Source organism: Taeniopygia guttata, chromosome 1 (genome assembly GCF_048771995.1).
Source record: "Taeniopygia guttata chromosome 1, bTaeGut7.mat, whole genome shotgun sequence".
Taxonomy (NCBI): Eukaryota; Metazoa; Chordata; class Aves; order Passeriformes; family Estrildidae; genus Taeniopygia; species Taeniopygia guttata.
The window spans coordinates 73,896,416-73,921,475 of NC_133024.1; the positions used below are offsets into that span (position 1 = coordinate 73,896,416).

Sequence of the window (25,060 nt, forward strand, 5' to 3'; positions counted from 1 at the left end):
AGAAGTGGTAATTGGATGCTAATGACATTTTTTGATAAAAATTTTTGTCATTCCTTGAAAGTTACTATACAACTTTTGGTGCATATAATTTAAAGGCCTATAGTCTCCAAAGATTTATTTTCATGATTAATTTTAAACATCTGCTTAAGTCATTGGTTTTTATGAGGTTAGTTGTGCTCAAAGTTAAGCATGTGAATATTTTATGTAAGAACAAGGTGACCCACTTTAGCCTAACAGGGTTAAATAAAAAAAAAAAAAAAAAACTTTAAAATGGAACAAGAGCTACATTAAAGAGCCCCGGTAAACTGTGTTACTGCAATATTTGATATACTTTAAAATAATATTACTTTTTTAGAAGTGCAAAAGCCATATTTTTACAATTTACAAAAATCTAATAAAAATTAAAATGTAAGTATAAATATGCTAAGAGAATACATACAAAGAAATGGGGGTAGTCTAGGAACTCAAGAATTTCTCCAACATTATTTTGGTCAAAATAGGGTTTGCTGTTATACATACATAAATGCACCCATACATATGCCTGCCATAAAACTGAACTTTTTTTTCTTTTATTTCTTGTTTTTTATTAGACTTACTGTGGGTTAACCCCATAGTCAGCTAAGCGCTGCACAGGCCCTCACTCGCTGCCCTGCAAGGGGATGCAGAAGAGAACCAGAAGGGTAAGAGTGAGGGTGCTCATGGATTGAGGTGAAGACACTTTAATAGGTAAAGCAGAAGTTGCACACCAGAAAGCCTAAAAGAGGACAGGTTAAATATAGGAAGAAATTCTTTACTGCAAGGGTGGTGAGGCTCTAGAACAGCCTGTCCAGAGAGGCTGTGGAGTGTCCTTTACTGGAGATACTCAAAACTCACATGGGCAGATCTGTGCCCTGTGCTCTACGATGACCCTGCTTGAGCACAGATGTTGGACCAAATTACCCCACTGTGGTGCCTTCCAGCCATATCCATTCTGTGATTCTGTGAAATGAACAATTCCATATCTGCTGGAAAAGATTCTACTGACTCTATGGAAATCTCTTAGGCACAAGCAGTAAGACCTGTCTGAGAGAGTTTCTGTAATTGTCCCCAGGGTGTTTATCAATACGTCTGTCCATAAAAGCAGTGCCTATCAATTGGTGTAGGTCCAGAAGAAGCTTCCTAGAGTAAGGATAGGATGGTAGGGCTGTCTGAAATTCCCACCTGAAAAGGTTCTCTGATAATTTGTTGAATGTATTCTTTGAAATCTGATAGCAGCTCAGTCAGCCACCTTGCATCGCATCAGCTCCTTGTCTCATCTTTGTTCAGAATAGATGTGACATTCTGGATCACTCCGGGAACAGACTGAATGTGCTGCTTATGTGCACAGGTACAGACCTGACATACTAGTAGACCCCAAGTGTAACTGAATTTTCTTGTTATACTGCAATTATTACTTCCATTCTATAAATTTTGCTAGAGGGTCAGCCTGTTTACAAATAGCAATTTCTTTTCAAAGAGACTGTTTTTTTTTTTTTTTTATGCACACAAGATAAAAAAGCCTATCCTCATGTAAATAGATTAATTCTCTTTTGTGAAAGCTGAATTAAAGTATTTAAGCATTAATGTCTTTCAAGCCTTTCTTAACACCATTTTTCCCTGTTTCTTAATAGGCATGTGAAATCTACTCCCAGGTGAAATAATGAATTACAACTGGAATTACAGCAGTTGTAGGTATATCCTTCCACTTTATTGAGTTAATCTTTATCAACTCCAGGAAGGTCATTCCTGACAGATTTTATCAGATCTGGTCTTAAGGGTTGCCAATCTTGAGTCTCTACAATTTAGTTCAGTAACCTGTTTAGTTCTTAGAAGTCCTTTGATAGAAAATCTTTCTCAAAATCTAGCTTAAAATTTTCCTGCTTACAGTCTGATACTTTTTGACATTTCTACTATGAAATTGAGAACAGAAGATTTTAGATACATTAAGGCAGTTATTATGTCTTCAGTTTTCTCTTCAGGTTACAACAACTCCTCTTATGAAAATGCTCTTACTAAGCCATAGGTGTTAGAGTTCTGTCACTGTTATGGGGTTTTTTTTCTAGATTTTCTCAAAATGTACCCTATCTTTTGGTTCTGCAAATATAATGAACATTTTATCTTTACAATACAGGATATGTATTTTGAGAATAGAAAGCAGATTTCTAAAAGGTTAAATTGCTAATTGAAAATTGAGTGAAAAAAATTAAAGATTTTTACATGGGAAATAATCATAAAACATATGGATAGAAATAGTTTTAATTTTGTGGGTTCTGCCAAATCTAGTTTTGATTTTTATTCACTATGGCAGAAATTCAGGAAACATCATCCTGTAGTCACGGATTCAGCAAAATTACAAAATCACGTACATCAAAAGTAATGTAGAAAAGTTTATATTTCATTAAGGAAGTGCACTAAAGAACTGGTTCATAAAAAAAATAGGCCAAGGGCTCCTTGGTACAATATAGCAATCAAACCCATGCCACTGATTTCATATCTTGGCCACCTGTGCCAGTGCAAGACTTGCACGTCACTTCTTATTATTCTCCCACAGTCAGTCTGGTTGTGCTTCTTGATTTAGAATTGAAGTATAGAAGGAAGGAAAGCTGGAGAAAAGGATTTGCATCGACCCCTTTTGCTGCTCAATTTCTCCCCATTGTTTAGGATCAAAAAAGCAGCAGCACCTTGCACAACAATGATATCAGGAATATAGGTTGTTGCACGAAACTCTTACTGAATACGTGTTCTTCAGCCAGAGACAGTTCAATTTATATTTGTCCAGTGTCATATTTTTTTTTAATCTACATATCTGCAGCTAACCAAAGAATGATTTTTGCTCTGATCCAGTATCATGGCTCTTTTTTTGTTATATTATATATAGCATGTTATGATGTTATGTTATGTTATGTTTTATGTTATGTTATGTTATCTTATGTTATCTTATGTTATCTTATGTTATCTTATCTTATCTTATCTTATCTTATCTTATCTTATCTTATCTTATCTATGTTTGTTTAAATGATGATTAATTTTGTACCATTGATTTTTCCATAGCAAAAATCAGAGTCTATAAATCAGAATAACTACTGCATTTCTTAACATCTGGATGGTTTCCCTTCTGACACTAAAACCCTTTCTTCATTCTTTGTTATTTTTTGTCTTTTATCTACCAACTGATAATATTTTGCAGTTTCCTTTTCTTCTGTTACCTGTTCTTTGTTTTGTTTCATAGATAAAGGAAAATAAAGAAAAAGACACAGAAAAGTATTTCCACTTTTTGCTTGGGCTGTTGTGTTTACCTAAGTGTCTTGGTGTCCTTATTCTTGATCTGTCTATCTTTCTCATGTGTTTTTAGGACTATGAGTGTTCTTTGCCGATGCTGCTAATGTTTATAACAATATTCCTGAAATTTTACTTCCCTTATTGCCATTCCCATATTAGGAAAAAACACATTAATAAAGATCCCACATTTGTACTGCCCCTTCCATCTCCTATGCCACTGAGTTCTACTCACATGGCACTTAGAAAAGGCAATGCCACAATGCATAAAATTCAGGAGGAACCAGCAATAATTAGATTAATACTGTTTATCCGTCTGATTACAGTGCTTTTCTTGTTGGGCTGTCAGTGTTGGGATAACTTGTTCATGTTTTCAGACTCTGTGCTAATATGGCTTTGAGCAACTGAAAGAATACTTTGTGAATATAAAAATTTTGAAGGCAACATGTTCTTTTTATGGCTTTTGATAATTAGCCACAGCCACTACAGTGTCCTTCATTTTACCTAGAAGTTTGTCCTTGAACAAATTCTAGGCCTCTTCTGTTCTCATTGTGCTTTGTGATGATCTTTGCCTTTTCATTGATTCAGCACTTACCTTTGAGCCTTACTTTTCAAATATGTTGAATTTGCCTTTTATCAGCTTAAAAATGTGAATCTCATGCATATTTACATTGCAAGCTGTGACAGCTCTGGAAAAGGTCAGTTGTGTCAACTGCTCTATACATCCACAAGAAACTCTATTATCTCTTGAACAGACACAGCTTCACAATGTGTAAAACTAAGCATATTTTTCTGATAATATTACCTTATTATTTTGAAACTCATAGTTTGGGGGTTTAGTTTATAGTTTTAAATAAGAATGGTCTTTAAAATAATACTGTAAAAGAAGAAAAAAAATTGAATGAAAAAAATCTTTCTTCCATTGTAGTTTTGTGGCTGTCACCAAGGAACAAATTATAGCTGTGACTTCCCTTTCATTGAAATATCAATTTTTCTAATTATGGGATGATAAAGGCAGAGAATCTTAACCTAAAAATAAAAACAAAAACAACAAAAAACCCCAAAACAAAAAAAGTTTGTTGAATCAGATACTTAATAGGCTAGAAACTGATTCAAAACTCTTCTTTGCAGTATGAGAACACAAAATATTTGCATTTCATTGCTTTTAATTTTTTATCCTCTTTTTTTTTGTAGCTGGACTTGGTCTGTTAAATCATTTTTAAAATATACAAGTCTTTATGATGATCAACACTGGATTAAATTATTGGTGAAATTGAGTTTTGTGTTGAAGTGGATTTAAAGCTCATGGGAAGAGTCAGGACAAAGGAAAAATTACACAAGTACAGTTGGTGAAGTCAATCCCGACCTTCAACATTTCAGAGGAGGAGTTGTATGAAAGATGAAAGATGAGGCTAGGACAACTGTAATCTAAGAAAAGAAGAAACAAGGCAAGGGTTTACAAAAATACATAATAAAACTAACTTCTAGTGGGAACTGTTTTGTTTCAGAGAAATCCTAACCTATCCATACAGATGTTCTTAATTGAAATTGCAAATTTCTGCTTGCACAGTTTCCTTTGCTGCCATTTTGCTGGTTCCTATGATCACCCTGAGTGATATTGGTCACTTACTTTGATATAAACACTTTTATATCTTTTAAAGTTCCAATATACTATTTTTACAGTATTTATTATGTTACAAAAGAAGATATACAACTATATTTTTGGAGCCTTATGTTGCTCTGATTATGACAGGCTGAATTTATCCAGAAGGACTCTAACATCTAATGAAAAAAAAAATCCCTAACTTTTCCCAACGCTGAAAAAAATATTTAGAAAGTAGAAGTAATGGTAATTTATCATTTATGACAGTATCTGGCAAATATTTTAAACCCTGTTGTATAGCTTTAAATTCTATACATAAATTGGCATGAAAAACTGAAGTTACTGTCTTCAGACATGATTAAGGGAGATTTTTCAATGCAAAAATACAGAAAAGGAGAGAAGGCAGCACGTTACATTTTTACATTGAGTTAGAACAGACTTGTGACAACTTCATGAAATATTTTGATAGAAGGAAGAACACTTCCAGCCACCAAAATATTTCATTTCTTGAGTTCTTATTAATATATGACTCAATCTCTTGTTGGACTATGGAACTATATGTTCCATAGTCTAGTACAGCAGAATTCAGACAGGATTTCTGTGAAGTGTCACATGTAATGTCCATTATTTTGTATAAGATTCATGTTTGGGAAATTGCCCTTCATTTAAGTATTAGAAAATAGTCACAACAATAGGAAAGAAATTATCATTCTTCTTCAAAAGGAGATGTTTGAAAGGATAGCATAGGAATATCAGCAGATATATTTCTTGTGCTACATAACATATATATTTCCAGTGTTATGTCTTCCATTTTTTCAGCCAAGAAAAATGAGAGAGGAAAAAAGGGATTTTGCCCAAGTTTTAGACTAAAAAGTTACTGTGTTTTGAAATGCATATTTTCAGATTTAATTCGGGGCCTTTTTATTTCAGAAGATGGTAGGAAACAAGTTAACTAGAGCTGAATGTAATCTCTCTGCCCAGGACTCTTCACTGCACTGGGCCACCTCTTCTGCCTCCATTCATATTCTCAGAATTTTATTAGAGACTCTTATAGCAGCAGGGAAAGCAGTCAAACTGATACAAAAATCCATCAAGAAATACATCAACATACTCTTACATGTCTACCCAAGGTATCATACTGTCACATTCTGATCTTTCTGGCTTGCTTTAATTAACAAAAAGATAACCAAACCTGGTTTTTGTTTCATTGGTATTAAACCATAGGGCATGCTGTTTAGTATGCATAAGAAGAAAACAGATGTACTTGAAACAAACCAAGAAAAAGTGTTGTTCCAAATATCCTTCATAATTGTGTATTTTAGGAAAAAAAGTAATTGAGCACATTTACGAACTCATTTAAGCAACTTTTAAAACTCTTCCATACGGAGTACCACAGCCCTTGGTAAACGGTGTCAGTGAAAAAATCACTGAAGGTGGCTTTCATTATCAGTAAATATAAAAATATGGTCCTTACACATCTGTCATTTGTTCTTAAACTACTCAGTATCCTTAATTAACACCAAAAAAAAGGATTAAATTTTAACTTTGCTTTGTAGACTTTTCATTTTTAAGGAGGTAATTCCAAATGGCCAGAAAGCAGACTGTCATTGCCAATCACATGCACACTGCACCATAAAAATAACAGAAACATAAGCCAGCTGCAGATAAAGAAAGGCAGCTACTTGAAAGTCACTTCTTTACTTCTTTAGCCTTTATACACACTTCCACTAAACTACATGCTTTAGGAGAATAAAAAAAAGTAATTTGTTTTGTTTTGTTTCTGTGTTAGGAAGAAAATTGAAACAGTATTGAGAACAGTAGATATCCAATAAGGGCTCCATTTGGCCACTGCATCTTTTCTCTCTGTTTCTTTCTATATTTTTCATTTGTATTTTTTTAATTTGCAGGGCACTTTGAAAAGAATAATTCAATCTGAATTAGTCCTCTGTTGGAGTTTCCACACTAAGACTGCAGTGAATGTTGCTCTTTGTAGCCCAGGTTCTATCAGAAGGCAGAGCAATTTTATTTCTTTGTGTGTATGTCAATTGAAACAATTTATTTGAAGACTTTGAGAGTGAAAGAAAAAGCTAAAGAGAGGCTAATAAAAGTCAATATCTTCCCTTTGAGCAATGTCAATCAATTTGAGTGAAACAGATTCCCTGCTTGTTCAATAAGAAAATTACTTTGTGCCACAAATGACCTGGAGAACTCTTGGGTGTCCTCATTATCAAGAAATACCTGGTGTTTTGGTTTAGCATTACCTATTTAATTTGCAATGGCTTATTTGTATTAAGTTATCTATTTCAGACAATTTAGAAGAAAATAACATTTTATTAAATTATGTCAAACTGAAAGATAAGTAGCAGTTCCCATGACAAAAAGTGCTATGATAAGTTTGGAATTATTTGGCATTAAAACAGCTTGGTAAATTAATAGTGTGTAGTGGATATTGAATTAACTCGGCAAAAACATAGGTCTAAAACTTTTGTAAAAGTTTTGTAATACTTTTTGTAATACTCCTGTTCAAAGAGAGGCTCCTTTACATGCTTAATCTGACTTATCTGGCTCATATTTTAGTGTCGATTTTCATAGTAAAAAATAAATGGAAAATGTAAATTTACTTAAAAGGTCTTTCATTAAAGTGGTAAAAGCTTGTACATTGAATGCAGCTTTCCTGACATTATCAATCAAGTCACAGTGAGACCTTAAAAAAGTAGAGATATTATTTTTTAAAATAAATGTATTATTTTTATAATAAATTATTCTAATAAATAATTTGTGTTTAGGTAACTAAGTTGCATCTAGGTACCTAAGAATATACCTTTTTTTTTTAATGGAACATAGGGTTATTATATACTTAGCACATCATGCTACAGTGGACTTCAGTTGGGGAATGCTAAGGACTATTTTGTCTAAATTTTTATAACAGGCTTGTTCTATCTGGCTTCTGATTTAAATTTTTTTTTTGTTCTAATTTCCAGTCTTTAGGCTTGTTTTTTTTACTCTTTACTTTACTGATCAATAAAAACATACAATCTCTATGCTAAACAGTGTTAGAAACAGTTGCTCTGAGGCATCTAATGAGATTTTTGCTTGTTTTCAAGGCTATTTAGAGTGGTTCTTAGTCCTTGTTCACACCATTCTTCTTGAGGGAGACATGTTAAACACCCACACATTCTTTTTTATCCCTACCATAAATATTGTACAATACACACATTACAATACAGAGCTTGACTGTAATTTGGTCACTGGCTGATGGAAGGCTCCAAAGATCTTGTTTCTGCCTACAATCTTTTGAAAAATGATCTTCTTCTACCATACACAACTTCTTTGCTAAGTACTGCATTATTAATACTGGGGTGGGGGTAGAGGGCAAATAAATAAATGTCTGGCAAAAATTCCTTATAGAAAGTTGATATAGGATAGCGTGCCTGCTTTCAGGAATTAATCAATTTTTTGTATGGACAATTTCAGATGGGATCTGAATTGTCAAAAATACTTGTGCCTTTTGGTGGAGTACTAAAAGTTTATTCTTAGATTACTTACCATTTTTTCTTCCTTTCTTGTGGTGCTGCATGAAAGATGTTTTATTCTGGACTATGTAATTACTGTTGTCCTTCTGTGTTTTGCCTACACATTAAAGACAGGGAAAGACAGCTGCCCTACACAAACTTTTTTTCTGCAAGTCAAAAGTAGGTTAAATATTTCCAACTTCAAAGCATAGCTGAAAAGCATGCCATTCTTTACCCACAAGGCTCCAGATGTTCTTTTTATGGCCACACCTATAAAGAATAGAAGTAAATTAATTAGAAATCCCTATTTTCTCAATCAGTCCCTGTTTAAGGAAAATTCCAAGGTGATGGAACTCATTTTTCTCTCTACCATTCACAATGTCTCAAAAAGCACTCTATTCTTTCATTATCTTCTTCACTGGGAAATATGGATGCAGTTTGCCACACAAGTGCTATAAGTTTTAATTTACATGCTTCTCCATATGTGATAACTAAAGAAATTATTCAATTCTTGTTTTCCAAATGGTGACCTTAGACTGAGTAGATAGCTAAGAAGGGGGAGGGATGGGGAAGGAATACTTTTGCACTGTTATTGTGTGTCATATATATTTCAAGGAGCTTTTAATATGCAAAGAAAGTTTATTCTTTATTCTAGTTTTCTTTAGGGACAAGAAACAAAACCAAACCAATCAAACAAAATATTTGTCACTCTGTGCAGAGCTGTAGAGAAGTGAGAAAGTGCCTTTGCAGTATGCTCTACACTTCCAAAGAATTGAGACATGCTTGATAAGAAAAATCACTTTAAGAAGCTTTTTACTAGCATGTCTCAAACATTCTTCCAAAGCAAGCCCCAAACTATGGCACACCACTAAACCTAAATTTGTATTTTAGTATTTATTATTGGATTTTTCAACTGTATACTTTCCTTCAGTACTTTAAATTAACTTTAGTAACAAGGAAATAATAAATAACATGTTGCTCTGTTACATTGGCTCCATCTCACAACATAAAACAATGAGAAATTGAATATATAAAGTTGACTCAGTTAGTGTTAGAAATTGAAGGGTGACTCTGTAACTGGCCATAAGAAATAAGATACCTTTGTTCATTCCTTTTGTTAAGACACTTGACATGCCTTTTAAAAGGATGAACCGCAGGATAATATTTACATCCTCTTTAGCTGAAGCTTGAGAATAAAATAGGAATTATGTTTTCAAAACATCTGAGTGTATGATTACTCTCCACTTACAGAAAATAAACAAAGTACTTGACAAAGGAGAGATGTTATCATGCAAAATGATGACGTCTGAAGACATGGAAATTCCAGGAACTAGAAATTAAGAAATTGATGGGAAATCAAGAAAAGGTTCCAAGGGGAAAATCACAGATCTCTGAATGTATCTGAGATGCACGAGTAATAATGGAAATTTGAGAGCGACTGCAGTGAAGACAAATGCAGGTGGATAGCAATTTACCCTTATTAAGCTGACAACAGAGAAGGAAGAGAAAATATTGGAGGATGAGGGAAAGATTCTAGAACAAATAAATCAGAAAAATACAGAGCGATTTCTAAGCACAAAGTGCATTATCTAACACTGAAGAGAGTAGGAGATGGCAAATAGCCCCAGGAGCTGAAAGTTCACATTGTGACACTAAGTAAAAAGTGTAAGAATTTAAAAGTACTTGTAGAGATTGCATGATAAACAGCTGTTTGATTTTGGCTTGGTTGAGTTTTTGGGTTGGGTTTCTTTCTTAAAGGGACATTTCTACAATCACAAAATTACAAAATAGTAAAGAATGTTGGCAAGATGTTGCTTTCTGCAACTTATTCTTTAAATAGGGAGTCTAAAAGAGACATATAGTGAAGCTTCCTTATTTAATTGAATTTAAAGCCTCCTTTCTTCATTTGATTGAGTTTGAAGCCTCCCTTTCGCCACTATTATACTGTGTTTCTCTTCTATATATCCTTTAGAAACCTTTGCATGACTTTGGGTCGTGTATAAGAGTCTTATAAATTATGGAGGTGAATAAGGACTACATCATACAATATGAGAATGTGGAAGGATCTAAAAAAATTCTCAGATAGCAGGCTTAAAATAAACCACTGTAATAGTTTTGTCCACTCAGCACAAGACTTTCTAAAAAGTCAAAAATTATTTCAACAAGTTCACAGAGAAATGGTTTGTCTGTGGCCATCAGACATCACATCTTAAATAGATGTTCCAGCTGTAAAAGGCACATTTGCCTTTTACCCTGTTTGCCTGCTGTCACTTTCTGGAAGAGGAAAGAACAAGGCAAGCACTGTGCACGTGCTGATTTATGTTCTTCCACACATACAAGTTGTGGCCTGCTATTAGCAGTGCCGTACTTTACTCTTCCTGCACCTATGGTAATATAAGTATGATGGTGTATATATTTCACTTGGTAATTTTAGGTAGTTAAGAATTTGAGAAATTACTTAATTTGGAAATACTCAATCTGCAATTTCCACATAATATTTTTCTTGTGTAACTATCCTTTTTTTTTTTTTTTTCCCTACTAATGGAAGTTTTTCTCATTAATTTTTGATTTAATTCTGTTCTTTTTTTTTTTTTTATTTAAATGAGGTCTGTTTTAACAGTGATTGATCTCATGTTTAAATGCTTTTTATTAATAGTTTTGTTGTTTTTCTGGAATGTCTCTGAATATATGAGTTCAGGAAGGAAAAGCCTAATGTCTTTCACAAGTAATATCTGAACTCTCTAATAGAAGAGCAAAATCAGGTCAAGCTATTAAACACAGGCAGAAGAATGTTTCATTAGGTAATATTCATAGCTCTAGTATTAGAGGAATTTGTAGCACGGTGTTCCTCTCATTCCTAAAAAGATAAATGCATATTTGCAAATATTCCAAGGACTGTGAAATATTTAGTGACAAAATAGACAACAGACATTATTTCTGTCCTGTAAGTTACCATTTAGTACTAGAAATTTATTAAAAAGTGTTTCTGAAGGAACAATGTTAAGGGTAATAACGAGTTTTTATCCAGATTTCTTCCATAAATTTAGATTAATTGCTTTCTTAAAATAACAGCAACAACAACAAAACAAAACCACACCCATATTTTCTGGGTTTGGCTTGCCTTTATGTAGTTTCCCTCAGTATCAAAGAACAAATTTATGTACTCTGAAAGTGCCTGGACTCTATAGCCCAAAAGAGTAAATGAAAAATTATATCAGACTGAGTTAAAAGTTTCTCACGCAAAACTCATGGTCATGCAAAGCTGAATTGAACAGAGTGAGAAAGCAGTCTAACTAAGCATTTCATTCTATAATTGTATTGCTAAAGTGGTGCAGAGCAAGAATATTTTCTTTATAAACTAATACCTCATTGGTTTAGCTCATACTTTCATTATCTCATAGAAAGATCAGTTTCAACATAAACCTTAACAGGTAGATAAGGAACTTGACTGCACATCTTCAAATTACTATAAAAGAACTAGAAGTTCCAAAGAAACATCTATTTCCCTAACTTTTTACATTAAACATTCATCTTTCATTGTGCCAAAAAGATGAATAGTTATCTTAATATTTCAAGCACCAAAACAAATATTCAATCTCATTCTATGAAAGGTGAAGCAAAATGATAACAGATATGATTTAGAATATCATAATGTATAATGTATGCAGATATAAACTTACAAATTTTTATATGATGAATTTTACTTGTTTTCCTACATTGTCCTTAAGAGTTAAAGGCCATCTTTTGGTTTTTTGGGTTTTTTTTGACGTTATGTTTGTAAATCTCTTGGGATATCACATTTGCAGTTATTTTCCGAGTTCAAAAGACCTTCAGATATATGAACAGAGAAAAGATTATTTAGGCAGGGAAGAGACATAAGACTTCATTAATTTTCTTTTCACAGTCACATGATGAGGAATATTACAAGCTTCTGGCTGAATTATATTCATACTTCTTTTCCTTCATAACAATAATCAATAGGATACGAAATTCCTAGTAAGAGTATTGAATAGAAAGACCCTCTGGTATCTCAAGTTGAGGACCTTAAGAGTTCGGGAATGTTTTTAGATCCTGGTACATTATGCTATTGAGAAACACGGTGTAAAGTTCTATCTGTAGTTGTCTTTCAGTATTCCAGTTCTTCCTTTTCAGGAAAAGGCACATACATGGGCCTTTCCAGTATTTAAATAAATAGTGCTGACAATACAACAAATGCCAGTGTTTGCCTTCCTTGCAACTCTGTCTGTCCATACATAAGGCAGGATCAGGAATGTGTGTTCTGAGAAACAGAGCTCTGAGAAGTCAATAGACCTTGAAACACTCTGGTATCCTTTTAAAGCAATGGACTTCACAAGGTAGCTTCTCTGACCTGTAGAGGGTAATCTTAAAGACAATAAAACGGGTTTAAAGAAAGCTTTAAGACAAGTGCTTGGTCAGAAGTTTGGATTGGGTACCTTGTGTTGTACAGCTTTGAGTGTGGGTGGCAAGGTCTTAGCAGCAGGTGGGCTACAGAGTAATCTTTCTGAGACCAGGGGCTACCCTGTGCCAGACAAAGTTGTGTCCAGCTGGCTCCGCAAAACACCCACTGCAGGATACACCATCAGCAAGTGTGTGGTGCCTCCATAAATACATTTAAGAAAGGGAAAAAATGCCAGACAAAGAGCAGTGTGATGGGGGTAAAAAAGGAAGAAACAACAGTGAAAATGTCAAGGTCAGAGAAGGAGGTGATGAGGGTGTGCTCTAGGCACCAGAGAGGAGATTTCCCCACAGACAGTATGGGAGAACACAATGAGGAAGGTTGTCCTGCTTCAACCCATGGAGAACTGTGCTGGAGCAGAGATCCACAGAATGACTAGTGGACAACCCTATGCCAGAACACATGGACATTTCCTGATGTCCCTGGAAATACCCCTTATAAGTGGGGGAAAGGTATGAGGAAGAAGGATGGGCATAGAGGTGCTGCTGACTGATCATGATACCCCACTCCTCATCTCCCTGTGCCACATGAAGCAGGGGTAGCTGTGGGAATTGGGACTGAACAAGGGCAGTTGGATCTGGGAAATAGATGGTGGGAAAGTATTTTAAAATTTCCCTTTACTTCTTACTATCCAAATCTATTTTAGTTGCTAATAAATTATATCAATTTCAAAACTAAGCTGAGAATTCACCTCAATAATACAGCCAGTCCCACTCAACAGGCCTGGAGACTGTAATATGACATCTTGTATTGTTGTGCTCCATCTTTTTCCAGACAGTTGGCACAAAGCAAGTGTGCCTAGATCATAGAATGGTTTGGGTTGGAAAGAACCTTTAAAGATCATGTAGTCTGACGCATCATCCATGAACAAGGACCTACTAGTTCAGATTAGTCAAATCCTCACCTACCCCTGCAGTTAATACAGACTAGCATTATAGTTAAGTCAGTATAGGATTATCTTGATAAATCAGTGTGATTTATTTAAAAACATTTTATACCTTTTTGGTTGTCCATTTCAGCCTATTGGACACCAGTAGGCGTATTCACTGACATGCTATTTGAATTGTTATTCCTAGGCAGCATCTATCATTATGAAGAAAAGATGTGATTCAGAGATGTGATTTTTAGTTTCTGTATGAAAAGAAACCACTTAAAATCAGATGGCTATTTTTGGCTCAGTTCTTGTTATTATGCTTGTTATGCTTTCTTTTAAGTGTGGTTAAATTACTACCCCTGGAACCTACAGTAATGAGCAAAATGTTGTGAAATGCAGATTTTTACATTATTAATCTCATCTAGCAGCTCTGTAATAACACATTAATCTCTGAATAACCTTCAAGTCATACTATAACATGGATGCTAATGGTAGAAATTAGAGCTGAAAACAGCTATTTGGTTTTCTATTTCATGTAGTCACCAGATTGTTCCCCAAAGAATATTTTCCAATGCTTTGTCTCATCTAGTCTTAAGTGTACTGAGCAATAAAGCTTCTACTACTTTCCTTTGGAGACTGTGTCACTATGTAATAGATTTCACCACTGGGATTCTATACCCTATTCAATCGCAGTAAAATATTTCACCTTCTCTGAAATGGCAAAGAGGAAAAACATAGAAAAAACAAAAATATTTATTGGCTAGAAGCTAGCTACAGGGTTCTCTAAAAACCAGGGATGTTATAGCTCTTAAAATCTCATTTCTTCTATGATACTATTTTAATTTCCTGTGATGTGAAACTTGCTGTTGCATTTTATATCACATTTTTCCTAAGGTAAAGGCAAATCCCACCTGTTCCCTTTGGCTATATCATTTAGCTCTCATTTTGTATTTCTTTTTTGTAGTTTCAAGATTGTCTTGCCCTTGAATGTGAAATGCTGAAATAGCCACATAACCACCAAATTTCTTTAACTCAGATTTATTAAAAACAGTGAAAATTATTTTAAGACAAATTAGTGTATCAAGAGGTCATCACCTTTATGAGGCATTATCTTCTTATTCTCCAAGGAGGGAACAAACTTCCATAAGCAAGAAAACAAGTTTTTATTTTTCAGATTAATGGATCACAGGAAAGGATGAGGATAGTAGTTACACACATTACTAAGGCAATTGGCTAGAAAATACCAAAATGACTGAGAGATATACATACAGTCACCCATTCCTAACGTGTTCCTAGCACACAGCACACAGAAAATTTTTCCCAGTTCTTGGATTCAAGAAAAGATATATTCCGGGTTGCAAAATAATCTAGGCATTCTAAAACAACATTATACGAGGCTACATGAAGAGAACAGATTAAGGTAAAGGGCAGCTGAAGAAACAATTGTACCATTTATGTGTAATAAGGCTAAACCAGCAAGTTAGATTGTTATGGGGAAAAAGTAGTTAGAAATTGCAAGGATAGACAGGCACAGCCACAGATGAATGCACATGTACACCCTCCCGCACACAGTCCTGGACAACTGCAAGTCAAAAGAATGAAGGGCTTCTGCAGCAGACATAGAGAGGAACAGCTGCTGCTCTTAGAGCAGGTAGCAAAAGAATGCAGCTCCCTCACTACTCCAGTGATTTCACCAATTCTGCTGAAACAATTCCTGTCATAAATACTTCTTCCTCTATACTCCCATTTCAAATCCTGTCATTTTACACAATGTTTGTGCTTCTTGGCAGTTTCAGCCTTTAGCTTCTGCTGACAAGCTGCTTCTGCTGCTTCTGCAATGTGCACTGAAGATGTTACTCTCACAGGCAGGTGCCTTATCCTGTTGCTCAGCTATTTTTTTTCTTTTTGCTTACCTGCTTCTTTTCTTTAGTATGCTGAAAGGAGTCTTTTCCACATCATCAGTGTTGTACATCTCCAGTGACCAGTAATTAATTGGCATCTGGGGATTGTTGCAGGTCTGGGTTCTCTGTTTTTTAATACACTTTCAAGGCACTTGCTATTATCCCATGCTTGAACTCGACATCATAACAAGAAACACCTGGTATCAAGCTCAAATTCACGCAGCCACGTCTCATAACAAGTTGGTAATGCACTTCAAAGGTCAAGACACTGTCTTTGCACAGTAGGCATAAGCTTGTGTTTGCGCTTTTATTGGGCCACTGTACAGTGTCCCTGTTCTGAATTTCTTTTTTTTGTTGACTGTGTAGATGGTGAGAAGTGTGAGGCAGATAGAAAAATAAGAAATCAAGTGACCTTCACTGCTGGTGAGTGCATCCTTTGCAAATTTAAATAGATAAATTTAAATGGCTTTTCAACCTGTTTAATCAGGTCAAAATATTGTGGTTAAAAGATCTTTAGGTCTGTTCTCAGAGAAGGCAATTTCTTCAGGCTGAAGTTTTCTATTTTACACTAGTTTTGTATCTTGTTTAAGCAATTAAGAAAGAGAAACTGGTGTTTCACAAATACATGCAGTTTTCAGTTTTAGCTTTTGAAGAACTAAAACTTTTTTTTAGGATAATTTTGCAATTAAGTGCAGATCAGACCATGGAATAGAAACCTTCTGTGCTTTATGTATTTTTATAAAGGTAATTTATTATTTTATCTTGTTTGATGGTTAAGTAGAAAAACTTACAGCATCCCAAATAATTGTGTTCCAGCATTGATAATTTGTAGCTATCAATCAAAATTCTTTGACACAATGCTATGTATATCAATGAAGTTATAGCTAAGGTAAACATGCATATTTTATTTTCTACTTAACAATTATGTGGTCATGAGTAGATGCAAAATATATATCTATGGAATATAATTCCATACTCATCACTTCCTTTTTTTTTACAAGCTATTTAATAAAAGTTTATTCTAGAAATCTGATTATAGCTATTTCTAGTAACTTTGGCTCCTTCAGTGTGCTGCCAATTGCAGTAAGGATAATTCTGGTGCATCCAAATTACTCTCCTGTGGATATTTATATAATTTAATAATATTTTAAAATTTCACCTCTGTGGAGAAATTGTTGTTACCTTCACATTTACATTCCCAATGTACTTAGGTGTTTTTTACCCCTCATTACACTGAATGGCATTTCTTTTTCAATATAACCAACCTGCTAATATAAAATATAGGGTTTTCTTGTTTTGTTTGGCTTTTGTTTTTTTTTTAATGGATGTATTTGCCTTGACTTTTACAGGGCTACTTACAAAAAGCAATTAGCCTACTTACAGAAAACAATTAGGAAACAGGGATTTGTCAATGAGGTAGGATATGACTTCTCTCTTTTATCTGAAGAAGGGAGTTATAATCTAAACACTACAAAATGGTGTGGATAGTGACAGTTTAGTTGTGGCCTTGAATGCCTAACACTGCTTTCAAATTGGAAGAGAATTATTTAACATGTTAACCTTGTAGTCACGCAGGACCGCTGTAAGATATAGTCTTAGCACATCAGGCATACCAGATTTTAATAGTATTAGATGTGTTTAGGACATGGTTCTGTGGGAATGAGATTGGCCATGCTTTTTAGCAGAGTGAAATTATGTGCTATGCCTGCAGAGACACAAGCTCTAGGATTTATGATTAGCATAAACTCCTGTTATGACTGTTCAATTCTAGACTGTTCTGGCAAAATTGGATGTGTTGCATAACTAGATCCCTAGAAAAATCTTTGGCATAGAACTGCTAATTTTCTCACTGATTCAAAGCACAAAAATGGTTTGAGGATATTTTGTTCCTGAGAATTTTTTATAGTAAGAAGGATTGAGACAGCACTGACTGATATCCTCTGGCTCTCAAAAAATACCTCTAGGCTTGTGTAGTATGTCTTCATGCATATCTCCAGTGTTTGTCCCAGAGCAACACAACGCTTGGAGAAGTACACAGAAAAATTAGTATTACATTTGAAGCCTGCAAGAGACCCAGGAGAAGTGCTGGGTGATAGAAAAGTACCTAGTCTTGAGCAGGATGCTAAGATGCTTTCTGCAAGGTTAAGGTTGTATACTGTCTACTACTTGTAGCATAGGAGAAGTGCAGAAGCTGTAACCATTCTAAGTGCTCTAGTAAATGGCTCTGCTTACTGTTCTCCTACTTTATCTTGCTTCTTCAACTTCTAAAGAAGGTCTTAATGGCAGTAACTCTCTAGAACTTAAAGTATATATTTCAAAATGTAGCAGGAAAGCAGGAAATTTTGAAACATGACTTATTAAAACTCCCATCTGATTTTCTCACTAGTGTGAAAAAAACCCCCCAAAACAACAGAAGCCTAAATCTTGTGGCTTAAACCAAATCACAACATGAATACTAAATGGCTGTGGATACCAAAATAATCTAATCATAGATATATGCAACTTTTTGAGTTACACAATGCCCATGTTCCATGGGAGAGACAATGCAGCTGTGAAGTCATGCAGGTTAGTGCAGCAATCAAAGCCATGCGATGTGCATTTCTGGGGCTGGGCCACAAGGTCTGAAGTGCTGGAGTCATGGTCCCAAATCATGCTTCAGGGTCATGTATTGCCATTAGAGTTTCACATTATTTCCTTCTTCTGTGTCCCAGCTGGAATCCCTTCTTCTGGCTTCTCTAAGTATTCTTGAGTGTCCTCAAATGTAGGTCTGGGTAGAAAATATCTCATTGATGATTAGTCTGATCAAATTGCATTCTTTTCCCAGTTTGCTGTCACTGTTGTCTACTTGTTCTGGACACTCCAGGACATGTTTGCATGTGATGATCAACAGGTTGCTTTTATAGTTTGGCTATCCATCTAATTGAACTCACAAAGCAAATATTCTGTTAATCGGAACAGATGGATTGTTGCATTTTGCTTACTTCTACAACATAAAAGAGTTGGTAGACTGCTTTTTTCTACCTGTTAGACTAACTAGACTAAATTCATGAAACCTACATTGGTGGCAGGGGAGAAGAGAGATTGTTTCTATATGAAAAATTTTGAAGATCTTTTCTCTTTCTGAAGCAAATATATGTATGTCTTTCTGTGAGTTGTGTTCCCACTCCATCCTCTGCGCAAAACACATAGACAGTTCTCTCAATAAATGGAAGGATTTGCTGTAAAATGTATCTGTCCATTAAAAAGTCACTGGTTGTGAAGTTTTCTGACACTCAGAGGTCTTTCTATTTTGGAATGTATTACATATTGCAGTGAGACATGTTCCCACTTATATAACAGTACAGCTGTTAAAGTACTTTATGATCAAATGTTAATAAAATTTGAAATTGAACAACTTTTCTTTTAATATTTAAAAAATTAAGCTTTATAGCCCATACTTCTTCACTAGTTCCACAATACTTGAAATGTACGTCTTACCAGAAACTTTAATTACGCAAGACATTGCTCTGACATTTTTTTCACTTACTTATATAGCACATCTAGCATGGAGGACTCATACCTTAGTGTCAAAAAGTTGGTAAACAATAAAATTTAAAAAATATAACATTTTATGGAATGGTATAAGAAAGCATATAATTCTCAGTGGCTTAAATAATTGTCAAAATTAAGAAGAGTAAGCTGATATAAACTCATGAATATTAGATTTGAAATAAAAAATTGCTCACAGAGCTAGGGTTGGTAATTCTGGACAACAGTTATCTAATACATTTTCTTTTAATCACAATTAATTGAATTTACTTGTGCAGGGAACCCAAATTCTTTTAATATAAATGGCTTTTTCACAACTTTTCAATCTGCAATAAAAATATAAAACATTAGTTAAATTGATAAGGTAAATTTCTCATAATTCTTTTCCCATTTGCACTCTCTGATCTCACTTGATGATATAAACTGTGACACTTCAATGGGAAATATTCTCATTGTGCCATTATAATAAATCAAATATAATTTTCATCGAGCTATAAACAGACCTTTAGACAGTTCAGAATTTTGATGGTATCTCTTTTTTTTTTTAATCTCAAACATATGATGTTGATGTCTTCTTTTTAGAGTTCAAGAGATGCAAATATTATGGAAAAATAGTTGAAGCATGGGAAAAAAATCAGTATGCTCTGTGTGTGATTTGTGAAAAATGTAGTCCCTACCAATCTCAAGCAGAAAAAATTCTGAAAATAGACTTAATGTTCAATTTCATCCCAGTGGTATGAGGACTATTGTGAGTTCAGAAATCATAGCCATTAGCATCAAATAGGTGGAACTAAAAACCAGTCCAAGCAGAGTTATGATTTAATCTTCCTGAAAGCTATAAGATTTTTATTCTTCATCTCTATACTTATGTGAAATTTGACAGCTTTTCTTACTAAATCAGTGGGAATTGCAGCACCAGGGCAAAAGTGAAATAGCTGGACTGAGCAGTAAAAACTTAGTTCCCTTAGTTTTTGTGGAAGTTCAGTTATTGATTCTAAAAACAAAACAACAAAGCATTTCTGCTTCCGCAAGCACTAGTTCTAAATATATTTCCATGTATTTCTCTTCACACACTGATTTCCAGAGACCAGTCACCTAAGTTTTAATATAAATATTAACATAACTTTTCCTTCCCAAATCCAAAAACCTAGGTTTCTCTCATTTACAATAGATTTCAACATTACCTTTTTTAAAGAGTAAATCTACCAAGCAGGTTTTGAATGCCTGAAGAGGAGCAGAAGGAAAAACTAAAGAATGTTCCAGCTCTCTAAAGCAAAATAAAGAAAAGAATAAGGGTAGAAGTTTTATCACAATAGTAGACCTCATACATAAAAGAAATGACATCAAGGAGGACCTGGACAGACTTGAGAGCTGGGCCTGTTTAAACCTCATGGGGTTCAATAAGGCCAAGTGCAAGATCCTGCTCCTGGCTTAGAGATTCACAAACAGGAAAAAAGGCTGAGTGATGCTGGAATTGACAGCAAGCCTGAAGAGAAGGACTTAGCATTAAAAACTGAGTATGAGCCAGAAATGTGTGCTCACAGCCCAAAAGGCAAGTGATGTCCTGCGCTGCATCAAAAGAAAAGTAGCCATCAGGTCAAAGGAGGGGATTCTCTCCTTCTACTCTGCTCTTGTGACAATCCACCCGGAGTACTGCATCCAGCTCTAGGGCCTTCAGGATAAGAAAGACGAGGACCTGCTCAACTGGGTCCAGAGGATGATAAGAAAGGTCATCAGGGGTTGGAACATCTTCTCTATGAAGACAGATTGAGGGATTTAGGTTTGTTCAGCCTAGAGAAGAGACAGTGCTTGAGAGACCTGATGGCAACCTTCCAGTATGTTTTGGAAGCCCATGGGTAAGAGGGGGAGGGACTCTGTGTCATTGAACATAGTGACAGGAAAATGGGCAGTGTTTTTAAACTGAATGAGAGCATATTTAGAACAGGCAAATATAAGACATTATTTTACGATAAGGATGGTGGGACACTGGAACAGGTGAATGCCCTATCACTGAAAGTGTTTGGAATCACCTCGCACTTGATTAACCTGAACTAGTGGAAGATTTCCCTGCCTGTGACAGGAGGGTTGAAACTAGATGATCTTTAAGGCCCCTTCCAGCCCATATAATTCTGTAATTTTGTGATCTAGACATACTTCCATTGTAAAATGGCCCACACCTTGGAAGCAGATGTAGCATGGCAGTTTAGATTGTCTCTTACAGTCTCAAATAAGGCTATCAGGCAGCACCGGCTAACTTACAAGGGGTGAATTCTCAGCTGTCATTTTTCAGAAGCTCTGGGGCTAATGTCTCTAACTGGCCAGGTTTGGAAGCATGTCTGAACTTTAAATGAGTTTGACCCATTTCTGTCATAAATACTATCAAGGATGCCATTACCCAAAAAGTCCACCGTTTTTCAGGTAAAACAGAGGAATAATATTAGATATTGAGCTCTTAGAGACCCAAGGAAATATGTCTAAAATTTCAACATTGATCAATACTGATACCATCTGTCCTCACAAAAGTAATGCTGCGAGTGGCAATCATGTCTCAAGATAGGATGATCTGTACTATATTATACCTACCTTATCTTTTTTCTTCTGTCATCTCTCCATTATAAAAATAATAATGTACTTCCAAAACAGAATCAGAAATAGATCAAAATTCATTGCATCTGTACAAATTTACCATCACTTTGTTACAATATTTGCTGGAAATTTAGAATGCTCGGGACAAATAAAGAATATATCATAATATAGATGAAGATATATATTCTCTGTATTCATTCAAAGATCAACAAATCTTTTAAAACTCTGAATATTTTATCATTTAGTTCCTTATAAAATAATACATAAGAAAAATTGTGTGAATTATTATTTTAGCACAATCACAGGAAAATAAGTATCTTTTCCTGATGTTTTGGTTTGGGGAGTTGGGGTTTTTTTCCCCAAGTATTTAACATTTAACTCCATGAAGTTGCGTTCCATGGTGTAATTCAGATGCTCATCTTTCTTGTCAGTAAATAGTTTTTATTCCTTTTATGTGTCTCTAGGGCCTGAAAATTTTGAAATTTTCTTTCATGAAGGGTTGTGTCTCCCTGATTTTTAAGATTTTCTAAAGCTTTCTGAGTTTACATTCTTGTAGAAAACTTTCTCACACAACTTTCTGTAAACAACCTATTTTTTTCCATTCCTTCGTGGAGGTGGAGAGGTTTGATATACTAGTGGTTTGTCCAGCGTCATTGAAGAGGTGGTATGTTCACCCTCCAATCCACTGTCACCTTTGGAAAAGTATAAATGTTAGAGTCAGAAATAAAACTTCCTCTTTTTTACCTTTGCAATAGCAGAAGCTCGCATTGTGCTTTTGCGTGTCGTGCAGTGACAGGGTTACATTATGAAGAGTTCAATAGCATTCATATGCAAAACTGGAACTTGACAAATAAAATTGGATTAAGTGTTTTCTCAATATGTAATTTCATAGAATGTATCATTACTGTTGCTATTCCAAAGTGATCATGCCCTGTTCTGTTGGCATCAAAAACTCCCTTTAAACCCAACAGGCAGGAACGTCATCTGAGCATGTAGTCTCGGTCATTTATCTTAGCTAAACATTGAGATAAAGATTTAAGCAATTACAGTTCACTTCCTTCTGTAATTTAAGACCCCCAGTGATTTCTTGGCAATTTTTGTGTGTGCTCTCTGAAGTTTCTTCCCAGATCCTTCATTAACTTCAGAAATCATAATGTGTGCTTTAGTTTAAATTTTATGGCATCTAATTTATTGTAGACACAGTGATATGGTACATAAATGAGTAGATTTTATAACCTTGAAATAAAAGTACATGTCATGCTGAGTTTTTCACTTGTATTCTCTAACAGTTTCTATCATTTGCATGCAATTTGGGGATTTTAGTATAAACGTTCAAACAACTTCCTGATGAACTTTGTGTTGATAATGGCTATCTGATAGGGTCTACATTTTATTAAATTAATTTATTATTTTATATCTTTCTGCTGAGTTTAGGATTGACACTAAATTTCATATTGTATTTATTTTGTATCCCTGTTGAATCGGTAAATAGCATTATAACCCTTGGAGTAATGAAAGATGTGAGTTTTAGTTTTGTTAAAGATATGACAAATTTTACTTCTCTCTAGTGCAGAGAAATAACATTAAGGACCAAATGTATTTTCATAATAGTAAATGCATATGTTTGCGTACAAAAGTACACAATGAGAAGAAACTCATTATGCTTTTAAACTTTGCAGAAAATTAAGACTATAAAGCAATTAAGGACACAAAATCTCTTCAGCTTTCATGTTCTTCCCTGGTATCTATTTAAAAAAGATTCAATTGCATTGGGCTGCTGCTCACGCAACCATTCAGGAGGCATATATTTTAAAAACATCTCCGTGTCTTCTTGGTGATGAAAATACTTTGTCTGATTCTTGCAAAAAAAGGAATTACCTACTGAATTTTATTAATTTATCTGCAGACATGTCAGAAACGGAATATTTATAATGGATTTCAACACAGTTCCCTGAGGAAAAACTGCCTGGCAAAGCATCATGCATCATACTAAATATGCATGTAAGGTAGATTTTCTATTCCTTAAAAAGTCTACTCTGATACATAAAATTCCCTGGCTGTGAAGAATATGTCACAGGTTTATCAACAAGGGAGCTTGTTCCCTCCTCTTTAGTCTTAGAATGCTTTTTAGGTAATTCCAAGCTTTCAGTATTCCTTTAATTCACCAGGCGGCTAACTAAGCTCATCAGCAAATTAGTTGAAATACATTGAGTTTAGCCTTGTACACCTTTTGAGAAAATCTTTGGTCAAAATATTTTTTTTTGTATACTCAGGGACAGTCTAGGCTGACACAATGGGTTTTGAGCTTTTTTTCCCCACTAAGGCGTGAAAGTCTTTGTCCAATGGTTTGAATGAATCACCAAGAGAATGGTGATCAGATATATAATTCTTGTCTGTGTTTAATTTGAACAGGGAATAAGCTGCAACTCAGCTGAAATGTGTTTTGAAATAGTTCCCTAAGTATAAAACACTTCTGAAAACAGCCAGCAATTTTCTGTGTGGATAAAGGACAAAGGAAAAATGCTGGAGGGCAAATAGGGGGATTTTGCCATGGTAGGGTCCCTGATATAAGAAGAGGAGGATGAACAAGAAGTACACAATAGGGCAGAAGTCACTGAGGCCTATTGCTAAGACCAGTGAGCTGCTTTCCAGACCTCCTCCTTTGTCCTCACCTGTACTTTCAGCTATACCTCTCTGAAAGGGCATTTGTACCTCTGAGAAAAGACTGTTTGGTGTTGAAGAAGTCGACATCACTCATTTGTTTTCTGGAGGCTGCAGGAATGATGTAATTTACAGGTCAATGGGTTTTGGGCAGACCTTTGGGCTTAAAAACCTTTAATCACAATGCTGCAGTATTTTGTGGATAGGAAATATTTTCACATCTAGCTCCTGTTTTCCTAGCAATAGAGAAGGAGTGTGCTAAAGGGAGGCATTATATGTCATCTTCTCTGCCTTGTTCATGAAGGGGAACAACCTTCCTAAACCTGCCTGTTAACATCTTGATAGGTCCAAAAACACTCTGGCCACATGGTTAAAAGTAATCATCCTAAGACTTGGTCCTGGGAGCTTCTGGTAGAACAAATATGCCATTTTGCTAATTAGCAAAATATACAGTGATTCAATTTAAAGATGTCTTTAACAATGAAAAAGTACAGTTTAGAGACTCATTGAATTCTTGGATGTATTAGGGGTTTTTTGAATTTGAAATTATTTTTGCTCAAGTGAATCTCAACACTGCATGCACAGAGTGAATTAAATTCACAGTGAGACGAAGAACAACAATAT

The 25,060-nt window shown here is 34.9% G+C and overlaps 1 protein-coding gene across 4 annotated transcripts in view; it reads left to right on the forward strand.

Moving 5' to 3' along the window:
* GPC5 (glypican 5) overlaps nucleotides 1-25,060 on the forward strand; it is a 578,936-nt gene that overhangs the window by 431,073 nt on the left and 122,803 nt on the right. Inside the window, exon 8 of one of the 4 annotated variants that reach the window (XM_072931225.1) lies at nucleotides 16,028-20,453. The exons of 2 other annotated variants lie outside the window; for them this stretch is intronic. In XM_072931225.1, coding sequence (XP_072787326.1) covers nucleotides 16,028-16,113 — 86 coding nt within the window. In that variant the 3' untranslated portion in view covers nucleotides 16,114-20,453. Of the gene's footprint in view, nucleotides 1-590; nucleotides 10,059-16,027; nucleotides 20,454-25,060 lie in introns of those variants that run through there. One more of the 4 variants, XM_072931228.1, reaches the window with a different exon arrangement.